The sequence below is a fragment of the Schistocerca americana genome, chromosome 1 (assembly GCF_021461395.2).
Source record: "Schistocerca americana isolate TAMUIC-IGC-003095 chromosome 1, iqSchAmer2.1, whole genome shotgun sequence".
Lineage (NCBI taxonomy): Eukaryota > Metazoa > Arthropoda > Insecta > Orthoptera > Acrididae > Schistocerca > Schistocerca americana.
This window is the reverse complement of record NC_060119.1, coordinates 473,230,700-473,255,794: the sequence shown is the minus strand read 5'-3', so window position 1 is coordinate 473,255,794 and position 25,095 is coordinate 473,230,700. Positions and strand designations below refer to the sequence as shown.

Here is a 25,095-nt window from a genome sequence, read left to right as displayed (position 1 = left end):
AATATGATAGCATATGACATCAATGAGTGGAAGTAGCCAAAGTAGGCAACCAAAATGGCGTCAACTTCAGCCACTGAAGAAGTTATCCATAAGGCAAATGTTGCTGAGCTAAGTTTTTACACAGATGAAGAATGTGAACTGACCAATTACATTTGCGTCTATATAAGCACCCAGGAATTTTGTATCTTCAACTTTCTGTATTGGTTGATTTCTACATTTTATGTTAATTTCATCGAGATTACTTTGTGATGTACGGAACCTCATATAATGAGTTTTATTTGAATTGAGTGAGAGACCATTTGAGGAGAACCAATTTAAGACCATTTGAGGAGAACCAATTTAAGATGTCATTAAAAACAGTATTTGTAGTTTGTTAAAGATTGTGATCTATCAAAATGTCAATTAGAATTGTGGTATCATTAGCGAACAGGGTAAATTTGCTGTTTGTTGCAGGTTCGAATCCTGCCTCGGGCATGGATGTGTGTGATGTCCTTAGGTTAGCTAGGTTTAAGTAGTTCTAAGTTCTAGGGGACTGATGACCTCAGATGTTAAGTCCCATAGTGCTCAGAGCCATTTTTTATGTTTGTCTCAGAAAAAAGAGGAAGATCTTTAGTAAAGATGAGGAACAGCAGTGGGCCCAAAACGGAGGTGGTGTAGCAATATGTGTTGTTAGATCAATCAATTGCACCTTTGGTAACTTAGATCTAAATTATTTATGTGAAGAACTGAATTTTGAAGCCACTGGTATAGTCTTAAGTAGTATGAAGCTAATAGTAGTATCACTGTACAGGTCTCCCAACGGAATTAGCAGTGTACTCTTAGAAAAATTGGACATCCTTTTATGTGCACTCACTGAGAAAAGATTTACCAACTATTACATTACAATAGGTGGTGATCTTAATTTTGATTTTGACGTGTCAATTACCAAGTGCAGTGTTAGTGATTTGAGAAACCTCCTACGACAGTTCAGTCTATCCAGAGATTCCCAGCTCGTAATCAGTGGAATAATAAAAAGAAGATCTGTAATGATAAATATGTCTGCAAAATAAACTGTGCCATCAAAGAACAGTGTGATAGATTTGGAGCAGTGTTCATAGATCCAAATAAATTCCTAAATGAAACCTACTAGGGAACAAGCTTGCTTAAACAATATATTTGTTAATTTTAAATGTGTCCAAGTCCAATGTGATGTAACAAAGTTTCTCTTTTTTGACCACAAATCAATGTCCCTAACATATGCTGGCAGGACCAGTTCAGTTAATCTTAGTAGTGACATGGCCAATTCAAAAATGGTGATCACTAGGCCAATGACCAATGGAAAAATTGAGAAGTTCAGGAAAACTCTTGCAGATAGAAGTTGGTTCTGCCAGAGAAATGATGGTAATCTTTGCCTATCAAATAATGGGTCAGCTAAGATAAATTTTGAACGTTTCTTGAACTCATTTCTGCAAATATTTAATGATTGTATTCCCATTACGAAATGTAGCGTAACAGACAGAGGTTGTAAAAAGAAGGTTTCAAAAAAGAAACATTCTTGGTACACTAAAATGCTGCCTGATATGCATGTAATGATGCTGTTAGATACACACAGCTATACCAAGTCTGAAAGTGCAAAACCTCTGTATGTAAGATCGAGAATTGATTATACAAAAGCAGTCATTGAATCGAAAAAGTCACACAATGCCCAGTACATTGAGACTTCTAACAATAAATGCAGAGCTGCTTGGAATCTCATAAATAGTGTTGCCAAAGAGTCACATAAGGTCAAAATCAATATCTCTCAACAACAGTTTAATGATTATTTTATTAAATCTATCGAGGAAGTAAGAAATGGCATCAGTAAACCTAATACAAGTCCATTAGAACGCTTAGAAAAAAATTATCATGGGATGCTTTACAATAATATTCTCGCTTTCTCTGAGGTTATGCATAGTACTGTATAAAAAATAGTAAGGAACATTAAGTCATCAGATGGTGCTGATATTTATGACATGTCTTGCAATTTGCTGAAAAAAGTCATTGATTCCATTGTTTATCCATTGACTCACTATATAAATAAATGTTTATCAGAAGGATACTTTCCAGAGGAGCTGCAATTATCTAGGATGGTTCCTGTGTATAAAAGGGTGACAAAGACAAACCTGCAAGTTTCAGACCAATATCAATAGTTCCAGTCATGGGTAAAATAATAAAATACATCATTTACCATCAGTTGTCTGCTCATTTTGAAATACATGGAATATTTAATGTAGCAGGATATGGATTTAGAAAAAAACATCAACAGCAGACACAATAGACTCTGTAATTAAATATTTTCTTAAAGTATTTGAGAAGAAGGGATTTGCTCATGCCACATTCTGTGACCTGAGTAAAGCATTTGACTATGTAGGACATGACACATTTCTACAGAAACTCCATTTTTATGGCATTAGGCAGAACAGCTTAAAACTACTAAAGTCTTATCTCCAAAACTGTAGGCAAGCTGTGTGTATCACACAGAAAAGTCTACTGAGAAACAAACTAAGGTGGGGGTTCCGCAGGAATCTGTGTTGGGGCAGTTTCTGTTTTTGGTAATGATCAATGACCTACTCTCCTTTATAAGATCCAAAACAGTGCTATTTGCAGATGACACTACCTACCTAAAGGACAGCAATGATCTAAATAAGTTAAAAGATTCTGCTGACAGTACACTTGCCCAAATGTCATATTGGTTCAGGTGAAATGGATTTGTCCTGAACAACAACAAAACACAAAAAATTGTATTAAGTCTTAAGGACAAAAGTCCTTTTAATGATCCCTGTTATATAAAGTTCTTGATTATATATAAAGTTCTTGGGGGTATACTTAGATGACAAATTGTCCTTGGAGCAACACACAAAATACATTAGCGTTAAATTATCCAGAGTAATTTACTTATTTAGATGCTTTATGAAATGTGTACCAGAAGCTAATGTTGAAACATCTTATTTTGCACTTTTTGAAAGTACTATGTCATATGGACATATTCTATGGGGAAACTCAAGCCATGTTCAAAAGAAATTATTTCTGCTGAAGAAAGCAATCAGAGACATTACATGTTCTCAGCATAAAGCACACTGTAAGCCATTGTTCTCTGAATGTAAAATAATGACTGTTATAAATCTGTATATATACCAAGTGTTAACCTATGTAAAAAAGAATCTACAGGAAGTAAAACTTATAAATAATATTCATGGTCACAACACAAGAAATAATAATTCCACACATATGTCATACCACAGATTACCAAAGTCAATTAATAGCTATGAGCTAGTGGGCCACAAACTATTTAATAAGCTCTCACATACGGCACAAGACCTACCAGAGTGTGAATTTAGGAAAACATTAAATAAATGGCTTGTTGCCAACCCATTCTATGAATTAAAAGAATTTTTTAACTGCAACATGGAATTGTAAGCTAAATACTGATATGGTGAAACAGTTCTATTTGCTAATGTAATAAATCCTGGATAACTGATGCCAGTAGTAACCAAAATTACTAATGTTGTGTAGGTCGACAACGCACAATTTTGAAACTACAGAAACTTGGTGCCCCACACTCTAATTGGCCACGGGATTGCACTGTTGCCAGATGCTCTAGACAACACATAATAGCGAATGCTTTGCCTGCCGGAGATTGCGATGTATCCACGGTAGCCCGCATGCTCGGTGGTAGCACGTCAGCCTTCCACTCTGGGGGCGAATCTGTCAGGGTCTTGACACTTCTACTTAAGTTTCATGATAAGAAGTACTGGGAACAAACCCATCAACAGCTGTTAGTTCACATACAGAAAGTCTTTTACAAATTGTGTTGGCTCTGAAAAGGGCCTTTTTTGTAGATACGACACTATGTACTTAAAGCGGTGCTTGAACTGGCGACCCTCTGACATGACACAAGCTTGGCAATGCTGAACTCTTTCAAAGATTCCTGGCATTGCCCTGATGTGATTGACGGCATGCTGAATGCAATCCATTATTTCCTCTTTGTTTCTAGGTGGTTTGCATTCGAGTGGGTGAACTAGAACTTTGAAGAATCCCCAGAGGAAAAAGTCCAGTGGCGCGAGGTCTGGTGATAGTGGGGGCCATATCCTACAAGCACCTCTGCCAATTACCCGGCCGTCGAAGAGTTCATTTGAATATCCGCGTACAGCATGACTGTTATATGTGGACACCCCTTCATACTGCAACCACATGTGTAGCCATATGACCAAGGGAACATCTTCCAGCAGGCTGGGTAGAGTTTCTTGCAAAAAGTGAAGATAATATACCCCAGTATGTTGAGGAGGTAGACGGACCAGCCCAATCAGATGGTCACCCACAATGCCTGCCAAGGGAACATCTTCCAGCAGGCTGGGTAGAGTTTCTTGCAAAAAGTGAAGGTAATTTGCCCCAGTATGTTGAGGAGGTAGACGGACCAGCCCAATCAGATGGTCACCCACAATGCCTGCTCAAATGTTGAGTGAAAATCGTTCCTGGTGTCCACGGATGTACATGACATGAGGATTTCCTCTTGCCCAGTAATGAACATTTTGAGTGTTGTAAAGGCCATCTCGATGGAAGGTGCACTTGTCGGTAAACAACACAATGGTGTGGAAATTGGGATCCCACGCAACATGTCACAGAAACCACTGGCAAAACCCTACACTGTAATCATAGTCTGCCACAGGATTTAGGTCTTGGAAAAGGTGGAAAGTAAATGGCTGCTGGCCATCATCCCTCAGAACCTCCTAGACTAACTGATAAGTGACCCCCACGCCGTGTCCAGCCGCTCGAGTACTTGTCGCAGGTACTTCCTTGAAGCACTCGAGAACAGTCTCTTCATATGTAGCATCCCGACATGTTCAATGTCTTCCAGCATCACCCTGATATCCCACTGACGAGCCTGTTTCACCAAGTTGCCAGTGACTTGCTGTACACATTTGCAGGTGTGGGTGGCATCTTGCTAAGTATTGTTCCTCATACAACCATGGAGCTTCAAACAAATTAACCATCAGCTAGTCCATAAACAAAAACAATATCTTGTTGTTCTTCAAATGAATACTGTGCTGCCATGTTTACTGTATGACTAAATCACAGACGACGAGTGTGCTCCGAAGTGAAGCTTAGGTGTGAACGCCTCTGATGTAAGGTGGAGACAAACAGCAAGACCTATACGACACATGTGCGTATCACATTGGGACAGTGAGGGATGTTTGTATGTGCGAACCAACAACCATAGCGCTGCCTGTCAACCGAAGAAAGGCAACAGGGCAATCCCATGGCAAATCGGAGCACGTGGCGCTAAGTTTCCATAGTTTAAAAAATGATGTGTTGTCGACTTACACAATATTAGTAATTTTGAGAATGAGATTTTCACTCTGCAGCGGAGTGTGCACTGATATGAAACTTCCTGGCAGATTAAAACTGTGTGCCGGGATGAGACTCGAACTCGGGACCTTTGCCTTTCGCGGACAAGTGCTCTACCAATTTGGAGACGAGATACTGGCAGAAGTAAAGCTGTGAGGAGGGGCGTGAGTCATGCTTGGGTAGCTCAGTTGTAGAGCACTTGCCCACAAAAGACAAAGGTCCCGAGTTCGAGTCTCGTCCCAGCACACAGTTTTAATCTGCCAGGAAGTTTCATATCAGCGCACACTCTGCTGCAGAGTGAAAATCTCGTTCTGGAACATTCCCCAGGCAGTGGCTAAGCCATGTCTCCGCAATATCCTTTCTTTCAGGAGTTCTAGTTCTGCAAGGTTCGCAGAAGAGCTTCTATTCAGTTTGGAAGGTACGAGACGAGGTACTGGCAGAAGTAAAGCTGTGAGGACGGGGTGTGAGTTGTGCTTGGGTAGCTCAGTTGGTAGAGCACTTGCCCGCGAAAGGCAAAGGTCCCGAGTTCGAGTCTCGTCCCGGCACACAGTTTTAATCTGCCAGGAAGTTTCATTAGTAATTTTGGTTCCTACTGGCATCCGCTATCCAGGGTTAATATTTCATAACACAATTTTTCTCCACCCTGTATACTGTCTACTGCTGTAAAGACCTAATGAAAATAAAATTATCTTATCTTATCCTCTCCTGAGGGAAATGAAGCATTTTTATCACAACAAGAATGAAGCAGTTTTTGTAATACCCTGGAAAAACTTAACAAGTATATAATTTAATACATGCAGTGGGTACAATGATGTTATTGTCACACTCAGTTTGTAGACAGCTTATATACAAATAGATTCTATAAGTATCTTATCTGCGAGGAGAAATGGAGATATAACACACCAAACAGAGGCTTATGCAAGCAACAAGTGGAGCTATCTTTCTCAACCAACCACGATCTGCCATTTGATATTGCAGCTACCATTCTGTGGAAATGATCTTAAAATAACAAGTAAAACTTTAATAGGAACTAACTAAATGTCAAGCAACAAAGATTTATACACACTGAATAAGTTATATTAAAATTGTAAAGTAGAATGTGGGACTGGTAACTTTAAATTTCAGTGGTTATAAATAATTAAACAAACAGCTGTACAGCAAAAGTGGTTTATTAAATCAATACAACTTTTTGTCTATTTTTCCATGTAATCCCCACCAAATTTATGGCACTTGTCCTCTCAGCAAAAAATTTTTTACCTTGATCTCAATGTCAGTTTTGTACTTTTTTCTTTGCTTTTCATCGCCATGGAACTTAAGGTCATGCAAAGCTTCTTTCATCAGAACAGATTGAAATCCAAAGGGGGCACATCAAGAATGCAAAAGGATGAAGTAAGAGCTGCCTTTTCCCATAGTTTCCAATAACAGTTGTCCCACATAAGTCAAAGCATCGTCTCAAAGAAGCAGAGTGTCTTTTCTCTTTTCATTGCTTGACTTTCTTCTCAATCATGTATGAGTAACATAGCCATTGGCCGTGTATTGCTCCTCCAAAAAAACACTGAAAATCAGACAATGGGGAATACAAAAGATAATTATCATTGCATGTTTTCACTCTTGGACTCTGGTTCAGAATAATGTATTCATTTCATCAAAGGTTAAACCTGACCAAAAATCCACCACCTTTGCTAGTAGAATGATTTCTGAGCTTGGTGCAAATGCTAAATCCCTTTACTTTGAGATGAATGGTAAGCTCTCTGGGAATCCACAATGCACAAGTCTTACAGTAGTTCAGTTTGATTTGAATGCTGGAGTGAGTTGTGTTAACACTTACCAGGCACTGTTCAGCAATTTTTTCAACTCTAAGATGTCAATCTTCTTGGCTAAGTGGATCAATAAGGCATTACAATGTCATGGTCAATACTGTTAGTGATCGTCAGTTACGCTTTTCCAATCACTTTTAAATTTTTTGCACCTGCATGTAAAAAACTTGTATGGTTTGTGCCACTACTGAATTGTCTGTTCATCTGCAATAATACTGCTGACAGGTTGTATGCCTTCCAAAAGCAATAATCTGATCACTCAACAATCGTCTTCAAAACTGCTTTTTTCAGGCTGACACAAAATTGTAATCAAGACCTCAGATTTTATATTTACATAAATATTTATCTAACAAATGACTAATACTTTTTGCAACGTTGTGTGGGGTGTATAAAAATTATGTTTAATTATTATGCATAATTTATGGCTGTTCAAAGCAGAAAAATATGTAAAGACTTTTTACGGTTAAGTGAACATTTTAGAGACTCTGACACTGTAAGCCACAATATTCGGAAGCGGCAGCAGTCGGACAAGGAACACCGGGCAGGTGTGCCAACATTGGTCACGTTTCTGCCCAACATGAGAAGGCCGATGACAGATGCAGTTTTCACAGCAGCAGTCAGCACTTCGACAGATCAACAACTGAGCAGACCAGCAATGCTTCCAAGGAGAACAATGACCAGAGCAGCAGCCAATGCTCTAGTAACTGTCAACATACTGAAATCATGTGCATGATGTAACAGGCAATGCGGAGGAGGATGAAAGGGTAATGCCTGACCCCACCAGCATAGAGGCAAAACAATGGAAAGCAGCACATGTGTCAATGTTGCTCACATTTCTGCCCAACATGAGAAGCATAGATCAATGATTGAAGAGTCAGTCACTGCCCTAGAAACTTCGTGACACTGGTAAAAATATCGAATAAATATCTCTGACAAATGGACCGAAGGAGGTCTTTCGAGAGGAGAAAGAAGACATGAAGAAATGTCTCCTGGATGGATGGACTGATGGTTAGTCAGCGGATGTCATACTTCGCTACCATAACTTAACCGCTATCCTGCTCGACAGAAGATGATGTTGGTACTGTGCCAATAGGTCAAGGCAGAAGATGCCATCACAGATGTTACCTGAAGGAATTTTTTGTGGTGCCTACCCAGGTGGCTTGTGAGGACAAACGGACTGCGGCCTCACCAAATGGGTCACGTGCGAACCTAGAGGTTGATGAACTCCACCATAAGATGCTGAACCTCAAGGTTCTGGGACAGAGCACTCGCACCACACTGTAGCCGCTTGTTAACAATGCAACGAGCACATTCACAAGGAGAAGACCATGCGATCATCACAATGAGTCACGTGTACGGTACTCACTGCAAGAATATGCCACTGGCGCCTCGCTGCAACATGAGCTGTCATTGTAAAAGTGGTCATTGGAATGCACACACTACAACTTTGTTGCGCCACAGCTGCAAGGAAGTAAGCAAGTTAAAACACATTGTATTACTATGTTCGTTTAATGGGAATTATGTGAACAAATTACCGTCAGTGGATCCACCAACGTTTCTCTCACACCTCACCCACTGAACCAAGTAAAGAACCCATTCCACCACCCACAAAGTGTCGCTTTGTCTACCACTATTCCTGAGAAAATAACGACCTTTTCTCCCCTCTGTCACTGACACTCAATATCTAGTGTCACTAAACCCCGACGTACTATATTTGGTGTCAGATAACCTTGGCTCTATTTTGGGGTGTACAAGGTAGAGAATTTGTGGTATAAGAAATTCATGATGCCATCACCAGTGACGGGCCACGAACAACCCACAGACAGCAGACGGCAACCTGCAGACAGCAGTACATTGGTGAGTGCAAATTGGTTCAAGATATTTTTCCTTTTCAAGAAAAACTTCCGCATTGTAAAAAACAAAAAATGTAAAGCTCTCATTCTTTCAAAGAAATTTCACAGTGGAAAATTTCTTGTCAGATAGTATTAGATGTTCTTTTTATTTTGATTGAAATTGTAATCAGGTTTCAAATGTTATTTGTTACATAACTGAATCTTTGTTCTTGTTGCCATAGGAAGTATATTTGTGGGAATAACCATTTGTTAAGCAGGAAAGCATTACAATGACAGACAGTAAGACAAAAGGAATTTCCACCACGAGGTTATTCAGAGTCTACTTAATTAGATAAACCAATCAAAGTCTGACAATAATGAATTGTTGAACTGATTATCTGAGTATAGGTCGACATCTAGTGTAGCCCCTCCTATATGGGATTCATCAGCAGCCACACCTCTCTGGTAAGACAAGCAAGGATGCAGAAGCATTTTTTGCTGATTTGTTGGCAGCCACTAAACTCGGTTCCTGGTCAGAAGAACAGATGCTGCAGATGACAAAATTACAGTTAATTGGGGAAGCCAAGGCATATGTACTACATCATGAGGAATTACGAAATGCATTAATTTTTGATGAATTGGAACAAGTTTTGCTCAAAAGGTTTAAAAATCAGAACAGTTGCTGTTTTTATAGGGAGCAGTTGAACACCATGTCCCAAAGGCGCAATAAACAATAGAAAGCTTTGTGGATAGAATACGAAAAGTTATTAGCAGCACTTACCAATTGTCAGCCAGTGATGAAGCCAATAAGTATATTCTGCAAAAAGTGCAGAATACGATCTTAGATATTTTTTTATGAGAACTGTCACCCGAAACATTGCGCTGTGTTAGGGCAGAAATCTGAAGAATTTAATTGATGGAGTGAACATTGCTACAGAATTAGAGGAAATAGACACTGTGACGCTGTACGAGGAAAGAAAAAATGGATTTTCCACAGGGGTTAATTGTTTCAGATGCGATCGGAAGGGACACATCTCAAAAAAGAGTTACCAACCACAGTATACAACTTGTCAAATGTTGGGCCATACATATTGTGAGTGTAGTAGTACAGTGAAATTTGGAAACGGGGGCCCATTAAACAGGAACGCCAACAGTTGTTCCCATTCCCATTAAAATTCTATAGTATTAGAGCGCATGCGAAGGGGGTGTGATGGTTACTAGGCACTATTAATGGTAAAACATGTAGACTATTAGTCGACACTGGGCCTCAAGTGTCAGTCATAAATAAACAGTGCACTGAGGTCAGGAGATATGACCCTCCAAGATATAAGTTAAGTGGTATAGGCGGAGGTGATACACATTCAGTAGGCTGTACATCACTAACCTTTCACATTGAGGGCGTAAGATTCCAGGAGGTTGTGGAAGTCATATCAAGGGTAAACGATGAATGCAATGCTATCCTAACATTAGATTTCCTGAATAAACATCATTCTATAATCAACCTTTGGCAGCAAACAGTGGAGCATAGTGGGACAGTGTTTCAATTAGATGACACAGCTGCCAAGGATGCTTTGCTGCAATAAATCTCCCCGGAAAGAGGAATCAAGTAAACTGTGAGCAATGTCCTTGAATGTAGATTCGTGGGATAAAATACCATTCGGTACAGGAAAGCTACTTTGGGTGGACATTAATGTTGCTTTACACTATGCACAGTTGAACCATTAAGAGGAAAATGCTGAATTAGACACAGCACATTGTTTTGTGTGCTGAGTATAGTTTGTGCCACAACAATTGATGGAGTACAAAAGATACCAGTGCATATAGATAATTTTGGGACAGAACACAGAGTTACAAATGGAAATGTTAATAGCTAACATAGGTTCCTTAGAGGAAATTATTTTGATTGGTCTGACGTACACAATAACAACAAACCAGCCGCTTGCAAAACCACATAGCACCAGAAGATATTGCACTTAAAGGAAATGAAAGTGATATGATAAAAGCAGTGTTGGACAAGTTTCAGGATATGTTTAGTTCACAGGGACCGCTACCACCAATGAACACCACACAACGCAGGATTCCAACAAGAGATAACACCAGAATGAGATTTTCACCCTGCAGCAGAGTGGGTGCTGATATGAAACTTTCCGGCAGATTAAAACTGTGTGTCGGATCGAGACTTGAACTCGGGACCTTTGCCTTTTGTGGGCAAGTGCTCTACCAACTGAGCTTCCCAAGCATGAGTCACAGCCCATCCCCATAGCTTCAAGGCTAGCAGAAGAGCTTCTGTGAAGTTTTGAAGGTAAGAGACGAGGTACTGGCAAAATTGAAGCTGTGAGAACGGGTCATGAGCCATGTTGGGTAGCTCAGTTGATAGAGCACTTGCCTGCAAAAGGCAAAGGTCCTGAATTCAAGTCTCAGTCTGGCACACAGATTTAATCTGCCAGGAAGTTTCAAGAGATAATGCCCCATTTTATAGGAGACCATACAGAGTTCCTCACCAGTTACAGCCGTTACTTGAATTCTTGGATCGGCAGCTAAATGTGGTGTAATAGAGTATTCGACTTCGCCATGCGGCGCAAATGTCATAATTGTGCCAAAGAAATCTGCTGACAGTGCAAAACATCATAGATCCTGTTGTGATTACAAGCTTTTAAATAGAAAAACAATTTCAATTGTGTATCCATTACCGAATATCGTAGATACCATTGACCATCTTGGCAACAGTAAATATTTCTCCACAATTGACTTGAGGAGCGGGTACCATCAAATAGAAGCTGCACCAGAGGACAGACATAAAACTGCTTTCTCCACCCCTTCAGGTCATTGGCAGTTCTTAAGAATGCCTTTTGGATTAAAGAATGAAATACTTCAAGATTGCTAAAGGGTGGGTTATGTGGACTAAAACTTTGACAGTGCATGATATACCTCGATGATGTAATCGTATTTTCAAAAGACATAAAAGAGCATGTGATTCACTTATGAGAAGTTTTCCAACGTCTCAGGGATGCTAAATTAATATTAAATTTGGAAAAGTGTCACTTCGCATTAATGGAAGTAATATATTTAGGCCATGTTATCAGCGAACACGGAATCAAAACCGATCCACAGCAAATAGCAGCACTTAAAGATTTTCCAACACCATAAGCTACCAAGGAAATACAGCTGTTTCTAGGCCTCTCAAATTATTATTGAAAATTTGTAAAGGACTATGCTGAAGTAGTATGACCTCTCATGCAGTTATTGAAAAAAGCTACTAAATTTCACTGTAAAACAGAATGCAACACAGCATTTGAAACACTGAAATACATATTAACACGTAGTCCTGTATTAATCTATCCAGATTTCACCATAGAATTCATCCTGTCCTGTGATGCATCTAGACATGCTATCGAAGCAGTTTTGGGTAAAAACATTAATGGTGCAGAACATCCATTAGCCTACGCATCCAGACAACTAAATACAGCAGAAAAGAATTACTCAACAACAGAAAAGGAGTTACTGAGTGTCGTTTATGTATAAAATATTTCAGGTGCTCTCTGTATGGGAATAAATTCAATATAATCATCAACCATGCCACTCTCAAGTTGTTACTTTGACTAAAAGACCCATCAAGTTGTTTGACGTGTTGGCCCCTGTGCCTTTCCAAAATGGTCTTTGAAGTCATTCATTAACTGGGGAAGAAACATTCCTAAGTGAATTGTCTTAGTAGAAAGGTAGGGTTATTAGAAGCAGTAGGTCGCAATGCAGAAGAATGACAAAAGGCACACGCTCCAGATGCAGATTGCAACACAAAAGCAGTTTTGCCTACAGTGTGGGGTCTTGTGTCGAACAACTAGACTCGGATTGAGAGTTGGGGTACCCAAACACCTCCGACAGGAAGTCACGCAAGAGGCCCATGATCACATTCTTTCAGGTCAAGGTGGTCAAAGAACTACTGAAAGATCCATTAGTGAACAATTCTGGTGGGAGACCAGAAATCACGATCTGGTACAATACGTGCGCAATTGCATACCATGCATCCAGCAAGCAGACTATTGCCATCAACATATACAGTTACAAAGACTCCTGGAAGCATCACACCCATTTCAAATAGCAGGAATGGACATGATGGTCGCTTTAATAAAACACTAGCCAGGAATAGGTATGTACTAACAATTATAGATCAGTACTCAAGATATCTATAATCATGATAAGTGTCCCTGATCAACACAGGCTATGGTCAATAATTGGATTTTAAAATCTGGCACACCAGAAACACTTATAACTGACCTAGGTAATAACTTCGACCTCATTTAAACAACTTTGCCGTTCACTGAAGGGATGTAAATTACACACCACCCCATTACAACCACAGGCAAACAGATAGGCAGAAAGGGTCCACTGCAGTGTTGGGAAAATGCTTAATTAATTTATCAATGTCCTGCACAACAATTGGGATACCATCATTCCATACTGTGTAAGCATATACAGTGCCAAAACACATGAAGGAACAGGCATGTCACCTTATGAAATTATTTATGGAAGGAAGATGCTGTTGCCATTTGATGTTATTAAGCCCAAGAAAGGAAAGAATGGAGAAGCAGTTAGGGAATTTGCTTGAATCACTAAGGATGTGTGGAAAAAGATACAGAAAGCAAATACCACAGCATTAGATTGGCAAGAGAAATTAGGCAATGTACACGTTAAGTACCCGGATTTCAAAATTATTCGCTCCCTATGTTTCTAAAGGAAATATGAAAAATTTATGACAAATTACCAGGGTCCTTACCAAGTTGTCGAAATCATATCACCTATTAATGCCAAGTTACAGTTATCCACAAAAGCAACTATTATTCATGCAAGCCGGTTGAAATCTTTTAAGGGAGTAACAGATGTAATGTCACCATCAGTAGCAAATACTGTTCTGGAGCATGCTGGACCCCGGAACCGGAAGACTGCTGATCCAATAACGCAGAACACGCAACTGGCACCATTTAATCTTCATCCACACACAGTCAATTACGCATCCACAATACAAAATCTACCACTCTAATGCAAATGTACAGATTATAACGATAATGTACTAACAGGAAATCAGATACAGAAAAGGGAATTAGCAAAATACGCAAAAGGGAATTCTGGGCTTTAGATAATAGGAAGTCCCGACATATGATTAGATACCATGTGCTTAAAGAAGTATGAGTCCTACAGTAGAATGTATTGAATTTCTCTATCCTGCAGTCATTAGATGTTCTTATCACTGTACAACAAGCCAAGATTGATGCCAACACTATGATGCAACATACCGTACAGTTGATAGAGAAACATGAAACACGAATTATGATATTGGGTACAGATATTTCTGGAACCTTCTTGTTTATAATCATACTTTGTACTGCTTTCCTGTGCATCAGATCAAAAACACAAGACAAACAACAACATCATTACATCAAATTCCAGTTGAATGGCTACAGAAATCCAGAGCCTACATGTGTAATGCTACTTCATTGTATTGTTACTGACTGTCATTCTACCATATTTCTAACATCACTTTCAGAAGTTTTCTTAATGCTGATGTACTTCAATCTATTATGGAATGAATGTATTATATAATTTTCCTGACACTCTAAGGTTGCCACTACGTTTTTGTTTCTTGTTTGTCAGTCATTTTCAGATGAACATGGAAGAAAATTCGAGGATGAATTTTTCGGATTGGGGGAGGAATGTAGGGTGTATAATATTTATGTATAGTAATTATGTGTTATTTATGGTTGTTCACATACATAAAGACTTATTATAAGTTAACATTTCAGAGACTTTGACATGATAAGCCAAAATATTCGGAAAGCCAGTGGTTTGTCAACATTTGTCACATTTCTGCCCAATGTGAGAAGGCCAATGACCAGTGCGGTTTTGGCAGCAGCAGTCAGCACTTCAACAGATCAGTGACCGAGTAGACAGGCAATGTTTCCAAAAAGAACAACTACAAGTGCAGTTTGCACATCACGGTAAATGCTCTGGAACTGTCAGCATATGGAACTCAGGTGCGTGATGTATCTGGCGATGCGACGGAGGACGAAAGGGCAATGCCTGACCACGCCAGCATAGAGGTAAAACAATGGAAAGCCGGCACATGTGTTGACATTGGTCACGTTTGTGCCCAATGCGAGAAGCATAGATCAACGACCGTAGAATCAGTCACTGCCCTAGAAACTTTGCAACATTGGTAAAAATATCAAATAAATATCTCCGACAAATGGCAGGAGGTGGTCCTTTGAGGGGAGAAAGAAGACATGAAGAAATGTCGCCTGGACAGATGGATCGATGGTTAGTCAGCGGACATCATACTTCGCTATGATGACTTAACAGCTACGCTGTTTGACAAAAGATGTCGGTACCGCGGCAATAGGTCAGTGCAGAAGATGCCATCCCAAATGTAACCAGAAAGAAGTTTGTGTGGTACTTAACCAGATTTGGTAAGGACAAAGGGACTGTGGCCTCACCAAATGCGTCACCTGTGAACCTGAAGGTTGATGAACTCCACCAGAAGATGCTGAACCTGAGGGTCGCTGGTTTTATTCTGGGATGGAGCACTCTGGACCATGCCGTAGCCATTTGTTAATAACGCAACGAGCAAATTCACAAGGAGAAGACTGCACCGCCATCACACTGAATCATGGATACGGCACTGAAAGGAAGAATATGTTGCTGGCGCACCGCTGCAATACGAGCCATCGCCGTATCAGCAGTTAATGGAATCTGCAAGCTACTACTCCGCCATCGTGAGGAATTGAGTGGGTTAAAAACACATTGTATTACCCTGTTTGTTTAAAGAGTCTTATGTCTCAGTAAATGACTGTTGGTGGAACCACCAACATTTCTCTCACACATTACCAACTGAGCCAAGTAAAGAACCCATTCCACCTGCCATGCCTGACAAAATAATGACCTTTGCTTCCCTCTGTCACTGCCACTCAATATTTAGTGTCGCTAAATCCCAACCCACTATAAATGTCAAATAACACAAAATTTGCAGTTTCCTGTATACACCTATAATATTGCACCTAATTTTCCATGTAATCATGAATTGGAAGTTCTTTTACCTTTCAAACTTAGTTGTCTGTTATGGCTTTCTTTCCAATGAGTTTTGCATATAAAAGGTAATCTCATACGTATGGCCACAATTTCAGGAACAGAGAAACTTGAATCAGAGCGAGGAGAGTCACAAGGCCAAGTAGACAATATATGATCACTGTACATCAATAAAGAAAGCAGGATTGCAGCATCAATACGGAATGTGTCATCACTGCCAAAAAGAAACAAGCCTGTAAAAGAAGCAAGCAAATACAATTAGTTTGCCGGCCATTCAGTCCATTATTACGGATCTTTATTTTCCATCATAAAAAAAAAGAGAAGAAGAAGAAGTCTTAATCACTATGAGGTGTAGATTATTCGAGAAGTAATGACAAACATACACACACTGAACCTGCACTAACAGTATCTTAATCAGTATATGTAAATAAGGGAATTTTATCTGCACAAACATGGTTATTCAAAAGCCTTCCTCAGTAGTGTGAGAACTTTTCCCACACCCCTCACTGATAAACAGCAAATATTGTGAAAACATATGCACAAGTAAAGTAAAATTATAAAAAGTAACACCACAGATTACCTAGCTGACTTCAGAAGGAAATTTAAAAACAAATATGGCAAATTTAAGCTCTAGTCTTGTAATTAATAATGTTTTACTGTGACTTGCTTTTAACTTTGCAATATTATTTATTTATGTAGTGGCTACAGATTTCATTAATTTTATAATTGACAAGTTGCTTAAAGTAGAAATACTATATAGTTCTTGCACATATTTTAGTTTATCAGCTCATACTATATTTACAGTTTAGAACATTAAAATTGGTGTTTTTAATGAAAATGAATTGTTCAGTTTGACAAACCTAGATCATTAGGAAATTTTATTTGGATGGTACCATGATATAAACATTCTCAATTTTTAAGAACAACCAAACATACAACAGTTTAAGCGCAGATTATTAACTAACTTAGTAAAATAAATTGCGAGCACAGAATCTTACTTAAATAATTCCCCCAACTCCAGTGCCCCTCACAGAAAATAAAATTTCTGCTGTTAAATCTATCCCGGTATCATACAATAGAAACAATCTTGACAGTTTACCTCGTAGTATTGCATAGTGTAATGATGACTGATGACTAAGTTCCTGTCGGATGCGGGTATGTCTCAGGCACAAATTTTTTAAAATACTAATTATCGGAACAACTGAATCAGGAAAGTATGTGTAGTACTTTTCTATCTGAAAGAAAATGCAGATAATTTAGTTACTTTATTGTATTTGTTGATTTATTTATACAGGTAAGATGAGTCATAAGACCTTCTCCAATATAATACCATGCATTCTTCATACCAGCACTGTATTTTACACTACATTCATTATCATGCACGTGTTATAAGGGCTGTCACCCCTAATACAGAAACCAATATTTAGAAATAGTTATGACAATAATAGTGAAACTAGTAAAAGCTACATCAGAAATATAATTAATTTGTGAAAAATATAATTACAAGAATTACAACAGGTGGGCTGATTTACACTATGAGTCATGGCAACAATGAACATAAGACGAATGTGGTAGAGCACAAGTAAGGAAGACAGGAGACAAAAATTGATTGAGAAATGAAAAACAGAAGAGGCACAGCATGTAGAAGTAAGAGAAAAATAAGTATATATTTTAATTTTTTATGGAAACATAGCGAAGATGGAAAGATAAATTTTTCTTAATGCAGAATGGCATTAGATCGTGAATAAAGCATAGGGTAGCTTGTTCCAAAGGCCATGGAGAAGCAAGCTGAGAAATTTGTTTTATGGATGGGTGGAACTTGGACAGTAGGTAAATGAAACCTTGGGTTACTATTACGATAAGATGACAGGTGATACAAGATACTAGGGCACTCGCACACCAAGGAGTTGAAATAGTCATAGCGTATTGTAGTCACATAACTTTAGTGACATAAACATCCTACCTGGGCATATGAAACACTGACATGATCAAATACGTGAATACTGAAGTAACCTTAGTATAGTTAATTAAAATCACCTAGAGTTTTCACTGCACATACTGTATCACATTACGTCACAATAATGAAGGTCCAGCAAAATGAGTGATGGTACTAGGTTATTTTCACGACCTATAAGAATGAGTTAAGAAACTTCTGGAGGACATAAAGCCAAGTGGATACCTTTATGCACATGGTGCCAGTGTGCTCAGTAGAGATGGTCATCCAAAGTTACTCAGTATCTTCTGATATGGTACTGGCAAGCTTTGGCATAACATCACAATGAATAGGGGACTACTGTTCAAGAAATTCAGGCCTCATTAACTTCTAGTCAGATACTTAAATTGCTTGGAACTTATTTCCATTTAGTTGAACTAGGGCGTTTCCATCCATCTGAAGGCAGGTCATAATTCATTTTGATGGTGGTCAGCATTAATATTTCTATGTCTTGCAAGTGAAAGTAGCTGGATATCATCACTACAGAAATGGTATTTACAAGATGACAGAACTGATAAGAAGAAATACAGACACAAGGAGAATATATATCATGAATGATATATTCCAAGAGTACAACAAGTAAATGATGATTTCTAGTCATCACTAGTTGATGTGGGTTTTCCTTCTGAGGGATAGGTCATTTCCATCAAGCTGGATGTATTTCATTCACTAGGAGAAAATTTAATGTCTTTCAGGGCCGGTATTAAGTTCTTTGCTGCATCCTTGAACATAGTTACACTTACAGTGTCATTACTTATAGCTCCACCAGATTCTCATTATTGTTTTCTTTTTGTGTTTACTGCAATGTGGTCTAGGTGGAAAATGTATGTTTTAGGTACGTGGTTTGGGGTTACCCATAGAGCTGCAATGCTCATGTCACTGTATGTAAAGGAACAAGCAAGTCTGATTTTGACATTGCACAAATATTGCTTCAGCAGCCAGAGGCTGCAGTCGTGTGTGTGTGCGCGTTTGCACACTTTTGTGTGTGTGTGTGTGTGTGTGTGTGGTCTATTTTTGACAAAGGCCTTGTAGGCCTTAAGCTTATATTGTGACGGTATTTTTGTTGTGCCTATCTGCAAGTCAGCATCTCCACTATATGGGGAGTAGCAACTTTTCTTTTCGTAATATTGTTAAATATTGCTTTATCTCCTTTTTTTACAGATTTCTGTCTACTTTTATGGGTGAGATTTGACTTTAAATATAATGAACGGCATCTCTGTTCATCTGCATTTGTCAAAGAGCATGTTTCCTGGAAAGAGCCGTGTGCTTATCAGCAAATTTATGAATTTTCTCATACTTTGTGGGTGCTCCAATTATTTTATGCCAATTGGTTTTTAAATAGTTCACTGTTGGAGCATCATACTCTATATGCTTAATGTCCATACAAACTAAATGGCCTGGTCTGAGTTGGGAGCAGGGGCAAGGGCAGCAGAACTCAATTATCATCCCACATGCAGAGGGGTCAGTGGAAGAGGAGAGGAGTGGAGGAGGGGAAAAAGGCTGCTACTCAATGTCTCTTTTATATGGTTAGTAGTAGTCTATCCTTTTCAGAACAATGTTGTTATTCCATCTTGGATTTTCCATTATTTAGTGATAGATCATATGTATTTGCATTTTTTAAAATGTTAACACGTTTCAAGCACACCAGTAGTATGGTGAAGTTGAATTTTACATTCAGCTATGTATGAGACACTTTATTCAGTGTGTATTGATTTCTGCAGAGCATCAAGCTACTTCTCCAGAGTTGAATACACTTGTTACACAAGTGGATGTTGTGAGGAATTCCATATCGACTGATTTGTGCCTGTGTTAGGTAACATCTTAGTCATGTTTTTTGAGTAGAGTATGTTCTGAAGCCATGCATGTATATTATCAGAGCTTGTTTAACAGTTAGATCAGGAAAAGCTTTGAAATGAGATTGAGGTGGGGGGACTGAAATCCACAACACAATGATTGTCCTCCTAGTGTAAGGGACAAACACTTTGTTGCAAGTGGGTGAAGATTTAGAATGTGATTCACCTCTGTCTCTGACCTTGATGTAGAGATGGTGAGAGTTGTCTTTGTCCTATAAGCCGCCATTTGACATGATACACTATTGGAAGTTGGCTGTTATCTCGGAAAGGGAATTTTCAAGCGATTATCATAACAGAAATGTCTGTTTAACCAAAATAAAAGTACTGCTTTTGGTACAGATATGATTAATAACATGACATTTGGGTTTGGTTGATAAGCAAAACCTGTGGCTTTGTGGACATGAGGTGATGTAGATACAATCAAAAACCAATGACTGCAAGAAATTATTGCTGATAATGTTATATCACAGCTATCTTCCACGTTTAATTCAAAAGTTTAACATTAATGTGAGATGTGTTTTCGGTTCTGCACAGATAAGAGGTGGGGAGTGTGTCCTATGGATAGCAAGGGGAAATTTTTTTACATTTTCATTTAAATAAGAGTGTCCTGAGATTTTTTAGAAGGTAGACTTTTCTGCAGCACAGAATCCAAAGTCACAAGGAAGCAGCTACCTGGAAGGAACAAAAGAATCAGGTATATTGAAAACACTAAAAATTACAAGAATAAAGAGAATTTACAAGAGCATGACAAAAAAGTCACAGCAACTAGATACCGAAGAGTTTCTGTATACTACGACAATGAGAAGTAGTATGTGAATTGGGTTACCACACCAACACTGTCACTCAAACTGAGGAAAAATTAGGAATAAACAAACACATGTAAATGTACTGGTCATGAAACTACATCTTTGGTTCCAGGCACGATATCATACACCGTTTCTTCCCATATTGCAGATATTAGTTTGGCTTAAGGAAAAAGACAATTGTAAGTAGACTTACTAATGAGTTATAAAAAATATTTAACAATGGAAGAAGTCCTCCTTGATCAAGGAATACTGTCTGCAAATTCGAGTCTTCAAGCATCACACTTAACTGAGTCAAGGCTGACCTTCGAATACGAGCTTCAATGTTTGTGTTAGTTAGAAGCTCCATTACTTGGCACAGACTGCCCACCTGTAACAAGATTTAAATAAATGCACTTACAATTAATTTGCAAGGCTTGAGTCATTAAAGGAATTTTTACTAATATCTACATGTAAAATGTCTTGCTGTGTGCAACTGAATTGTAGCAAGCAACTGTGTTATATAGCTAGCTTCAAATTCTGTGCTGGTATGGACATGAAAAGAGCAGTTTCCTGTTTACTTCATTATATGCCTTAGACACAAATTATAAGTAAACTTAGACAAGCAATTTACTGTTAAAAACATTATTTAGATCAGGTTCACAGAACGTTTCTAGAAAGCTTTTCATGAGAGGCATAGCAACGTTATATATTTATTTGTGATCACAGATATTAGTTTCGATTAAGGAACAAGGAACTTATTCACAAAAGTATGTCCCATATTCGTGACAGTGCACTGGTGTAGCAATTAAGTAGACCTATCATGAACGGACCACTCATTCTAAAGACTCAAAAAGTTTCTTCTGATGCCACAAACTTATACAGACCTTGAGAACAATCAAACTTAGAATTTTTCTGTAAATACAAATGGCAGTGGCTGCTGCATTATTTATGTATAGTTTGAGTGTTAATGATACCATGAGGCTTCCTTGTGGGTAAACCCAACATTATAAATCTTTCTGGTGGCTACCCCACATTTACTATGACAAGCTCCCAACTTAAACATTTTAATCAGATATGAACACTAGCGCATGTTTTGTAAAGCTGTATTTTTTATTTGGATTACTGTGTTCTAAGGAATCTCTGCTGTACTTCAAAAAATAATTTTTTAATTTAAATTTAACATTCAAATACATTTTCATCATCCCATAATATTATTTTACCTGGTAGACACCTTCAACAGTTCTTGTCTTGAAAAGATCCACTTTCTTTTCAGTGATGCATATGTTTCTCATAACACTGTGATTAACTGAAGACAATTTTGGAAGCTTCTCAAATGATTGATTCTCCTTTGATAGCATATAAGTAAGAGAAGAAATTGCATCTTCTCTGACAAAGTCATCAACACAAAAAAGTGCACGGATATTTGCTTTCAAGACCTGTAACAGTGACTGAAATTTAGATTTTGATTTCGTACAATCAGCGATACAAAACAAGAGTAGTTGTAGCATACAGACATAACTATCTTGAAAAACACTTATTTGCACAATGAATGGTTTAATAATTATTTATATATAGTTAAACAAACCTCATTTTCTGGCATCATGATACTGTCACTCTTTCTTGGATCAAATATACCCACTATGCAGCGTCCTAATGCAGATTCTTTCTCCATAAAGCACTGGAGTAATGAAAGATTTGGAAGCATACCAGAGAGGAACATTTGCCAACAATCATCACTCACAATGAGCTTGCTCTTCAGTAAATGGATTATCATCTCAGATGCACTCTGTTTCACCTGAAGAGAAATTGCTTTCCAACATGATTAAATGAGGAATTTTGTTAATTTCACTTAAATATGTTGTTTATAGAATTCTACACCAAAATATTTTATTTACAAATATGAAAGACTTTAATTAAAATTTACAAGTGTTCAAAATTACCTTGCTGTCAGTGTGAGCTAATCCAAAGCAAATTATTTCTGTAAGAAATTTTGTATGGAATGCAACCTTCAATAACAAAGGACTAGATGTGTTAGGGGTGTAATTAACACCAACAACGTCCAATATCAGTTGATGAAAGCCTGCGTAAATTGCCTGCTGTACTTCCACATCATAATGTGCTAATAGCCCAAGTGTCGTATCGACAACGATGTTGTGGTATTTTTCTGTGACAGACCACCTATTTGAGCAGACACACACTTGTACAATGATAAAATCTAATGTAATGCTTTTACACACATCACTAAGAACTAGTCAAAGAATATTAGGAGTGTAAAGGTATACTTTTTACTTTATCCTGTAAATCAGGATAAACCATTTTGAAGAAATTAAAAATATTAACCTGTGCATCTTCCTGACACATTTGTCCATGAATAGATCTACATAGGACAAGTTTTTATGAAATTCAAGGCCTTTCAAAGCATCGCGGAACACTGTAATAATTTGTTCTTCCTTCAATGTGTAAGATTTCTTCAAAACAGTCACTGCTGCTGCAAATGATTTGCAAACTGCAGAACACTGCAGTTGTAAATTCAGTTCTGCTTGGAGATCTGAATCACTGATAACCTGTAACACAAAATGCAAACTGAAAACCCAGAGTGTGAAATTCATACAGCGTGACAGTTATGATTGCAACACAATATGCTATCCATCCCACACAGCTGCTTACTAATTAGAAAGATTGCTGTTACAATCAAACTGCTGATAACTGAAAGATGATGTTTCCATTTATGTGGCGTCCTGAATTAGTAATGCTAATATATTCTGTATTACGTAATATCAGTAGTTTGAGTCATGGTGGGTAATGAAATAAATAGGAGGTAGGAGTGTGAGGATGGTGGGGGCATGAGGTTGGAAAAAAGAAGCAGGTGGACATTAGTTACTTACTTATACATTAAAAAGAAATAGCCCAATGACAGAAATGTAAATGTCACAATCTGAAGTAATAAACAGAAAAATGTATATGATTAGAACCATACTGGTAAAGATAATATAGTAAATTTCATTCATGTGTAATTATATCTATTCAGCTAGCCAAGGTGGGGTGGCTTGTGTGCCTCAACAATACAGATAGCCATACTGCAGGTGCAACACAACAGAGGGGTATCTCTGAAGAGGCCAGACGAACCTGTTTCTGAAGAGGGGCAACAGCCTTTCCAGTAGTTGCAGGTCAACAATCTGATGATGTGATGGATAGCCTTGTAACTTTTGCCAACATGGTCTTAGTATGATGATGAAGTGAACTGCTGAAAGCAAGGACATGCAGCTTCACTGTATGATATAAAGATGACAGTATTCCCCTTGAGTATGACATACTAGCTGTAAAATAGTCCCCATTCGAATCACCGGACAGGGACTACTCAGGGAGACATCGTTTCCAGGAAAAACGGAACTGGTGTCCTATAAGCCAGAGTGTGGAATGTTAGATACCTTAGTCAGGCCGTTAGATCAGAGAATGTAAAAAGGAAAATGGACAGGTTAAAGTTAGATATAGTGTGAATTAGATAAATGTGGTGGCTAGAAGAAGAGGACTTTTAGTCAGGTGGGTGCATGATTACAAATACAAGACCAACCTGGGTAATTTATGACTAGATCTATAATAAATACAAAAATAGAAATGTGGATATGCTATAATGAACAGCATAGTGAATACATTATCCTAGCAAAGATAGATTCAAAGTCAATATCCACCATAGCTGACTAATTCCCAAGATGATGAAAAGATTGAAATAATGTGTGATGAAATAAAAGAAATTATTCACTTAGTTAAAGCAGAGGAAAATTTAATAGTGATTTGGGGGGGGAGGGGGGGGGGGGGGGGTTGGAATTCAGTAGTAGGAAGAGGAAGAAAAAGAAAAAAAAGCAGGGAAATGTGCACTGTGGGAAAAGAATGAAAGGGGAAGGTACCTAGGAGAAATTCACTGCTAGCACTTGGTTTAAGAATCATGAAAGAAGGTTATATACATGGAAAAGACCTGGAGGAGCAAGAAGGTTTCATATAAATTTAATAAACAATTATATGGGCAGACGTGGACACTGACATAATTTATTGGTTATGAACAGTAGATTAAAACAGAAGACTAATGAAAAGGTAGGAAATTAAAAAGATAGGGCCTGGATACATTTAAACAGCCAGAAATTGTTGAGTGTTTCGAGGGAAGCATTGGGTAACAATTGAATGAAATGGGGGAAGGAATATAAGAAAAGATAAATGGGTAGCTTTGAGAGATGAGATGGTAAAGGCAACAGAAGATCAGGTAGGCAATCAGACAAGACCTAGTAGAAATGCTTCAGTAACACACAAGATATTAAATTTATAACGTAATTGGACAGATAAAAAGTCTACTCCCCAAGTGGCAGCAGGAGAAAACACACATAA

The 25,095-nt window shown here is 38.2% G+C and overlaps 1 protein-coding gene across 1 annotated transcript in view; it reads right to left on the bottom strand.

Moving 5' to 3' along the window:
- Window positions 1-25,095, bottom strand: part of LOC124603708 (rotatin) — a 417,493-nt gene that overhangs the window by 231,002 nt on the left and 161,396 nt on the right. Inside the window, exons 9-15 of the mRNA XM_047136418.1 lie at window positions 23,059-23,282; window positions 22,659-22,896; window positions 22,304-22,513; window positions 21,939-22,154; window positions 20,933-21,106; window positions 17,187-17,322; window positions 16,099-16,320 (exon numbers count right to left, since the gene is read on the bottom strand). Coding sequence (XP_046992374.1) covers window positions 16,099-16,320; window positions 17,187-17,322; window positions 20,933-21,106; window positions 21,939-22,154; window positions 22,304-22,513; window positions 22,659-22,896; window positions 23,059-23,282 — 1,420 coding nt within the window. The remainder of the gene's footprint in view (window positions 1-16,098; window positions 16,321-17,186; window positions 17,323-20,932; window positions 21,107-21,938; window positions 22,155-22,303; window positions 22,514-22,658; window positions 22,897-23,058; window positions 23,283-25,095) is intronic.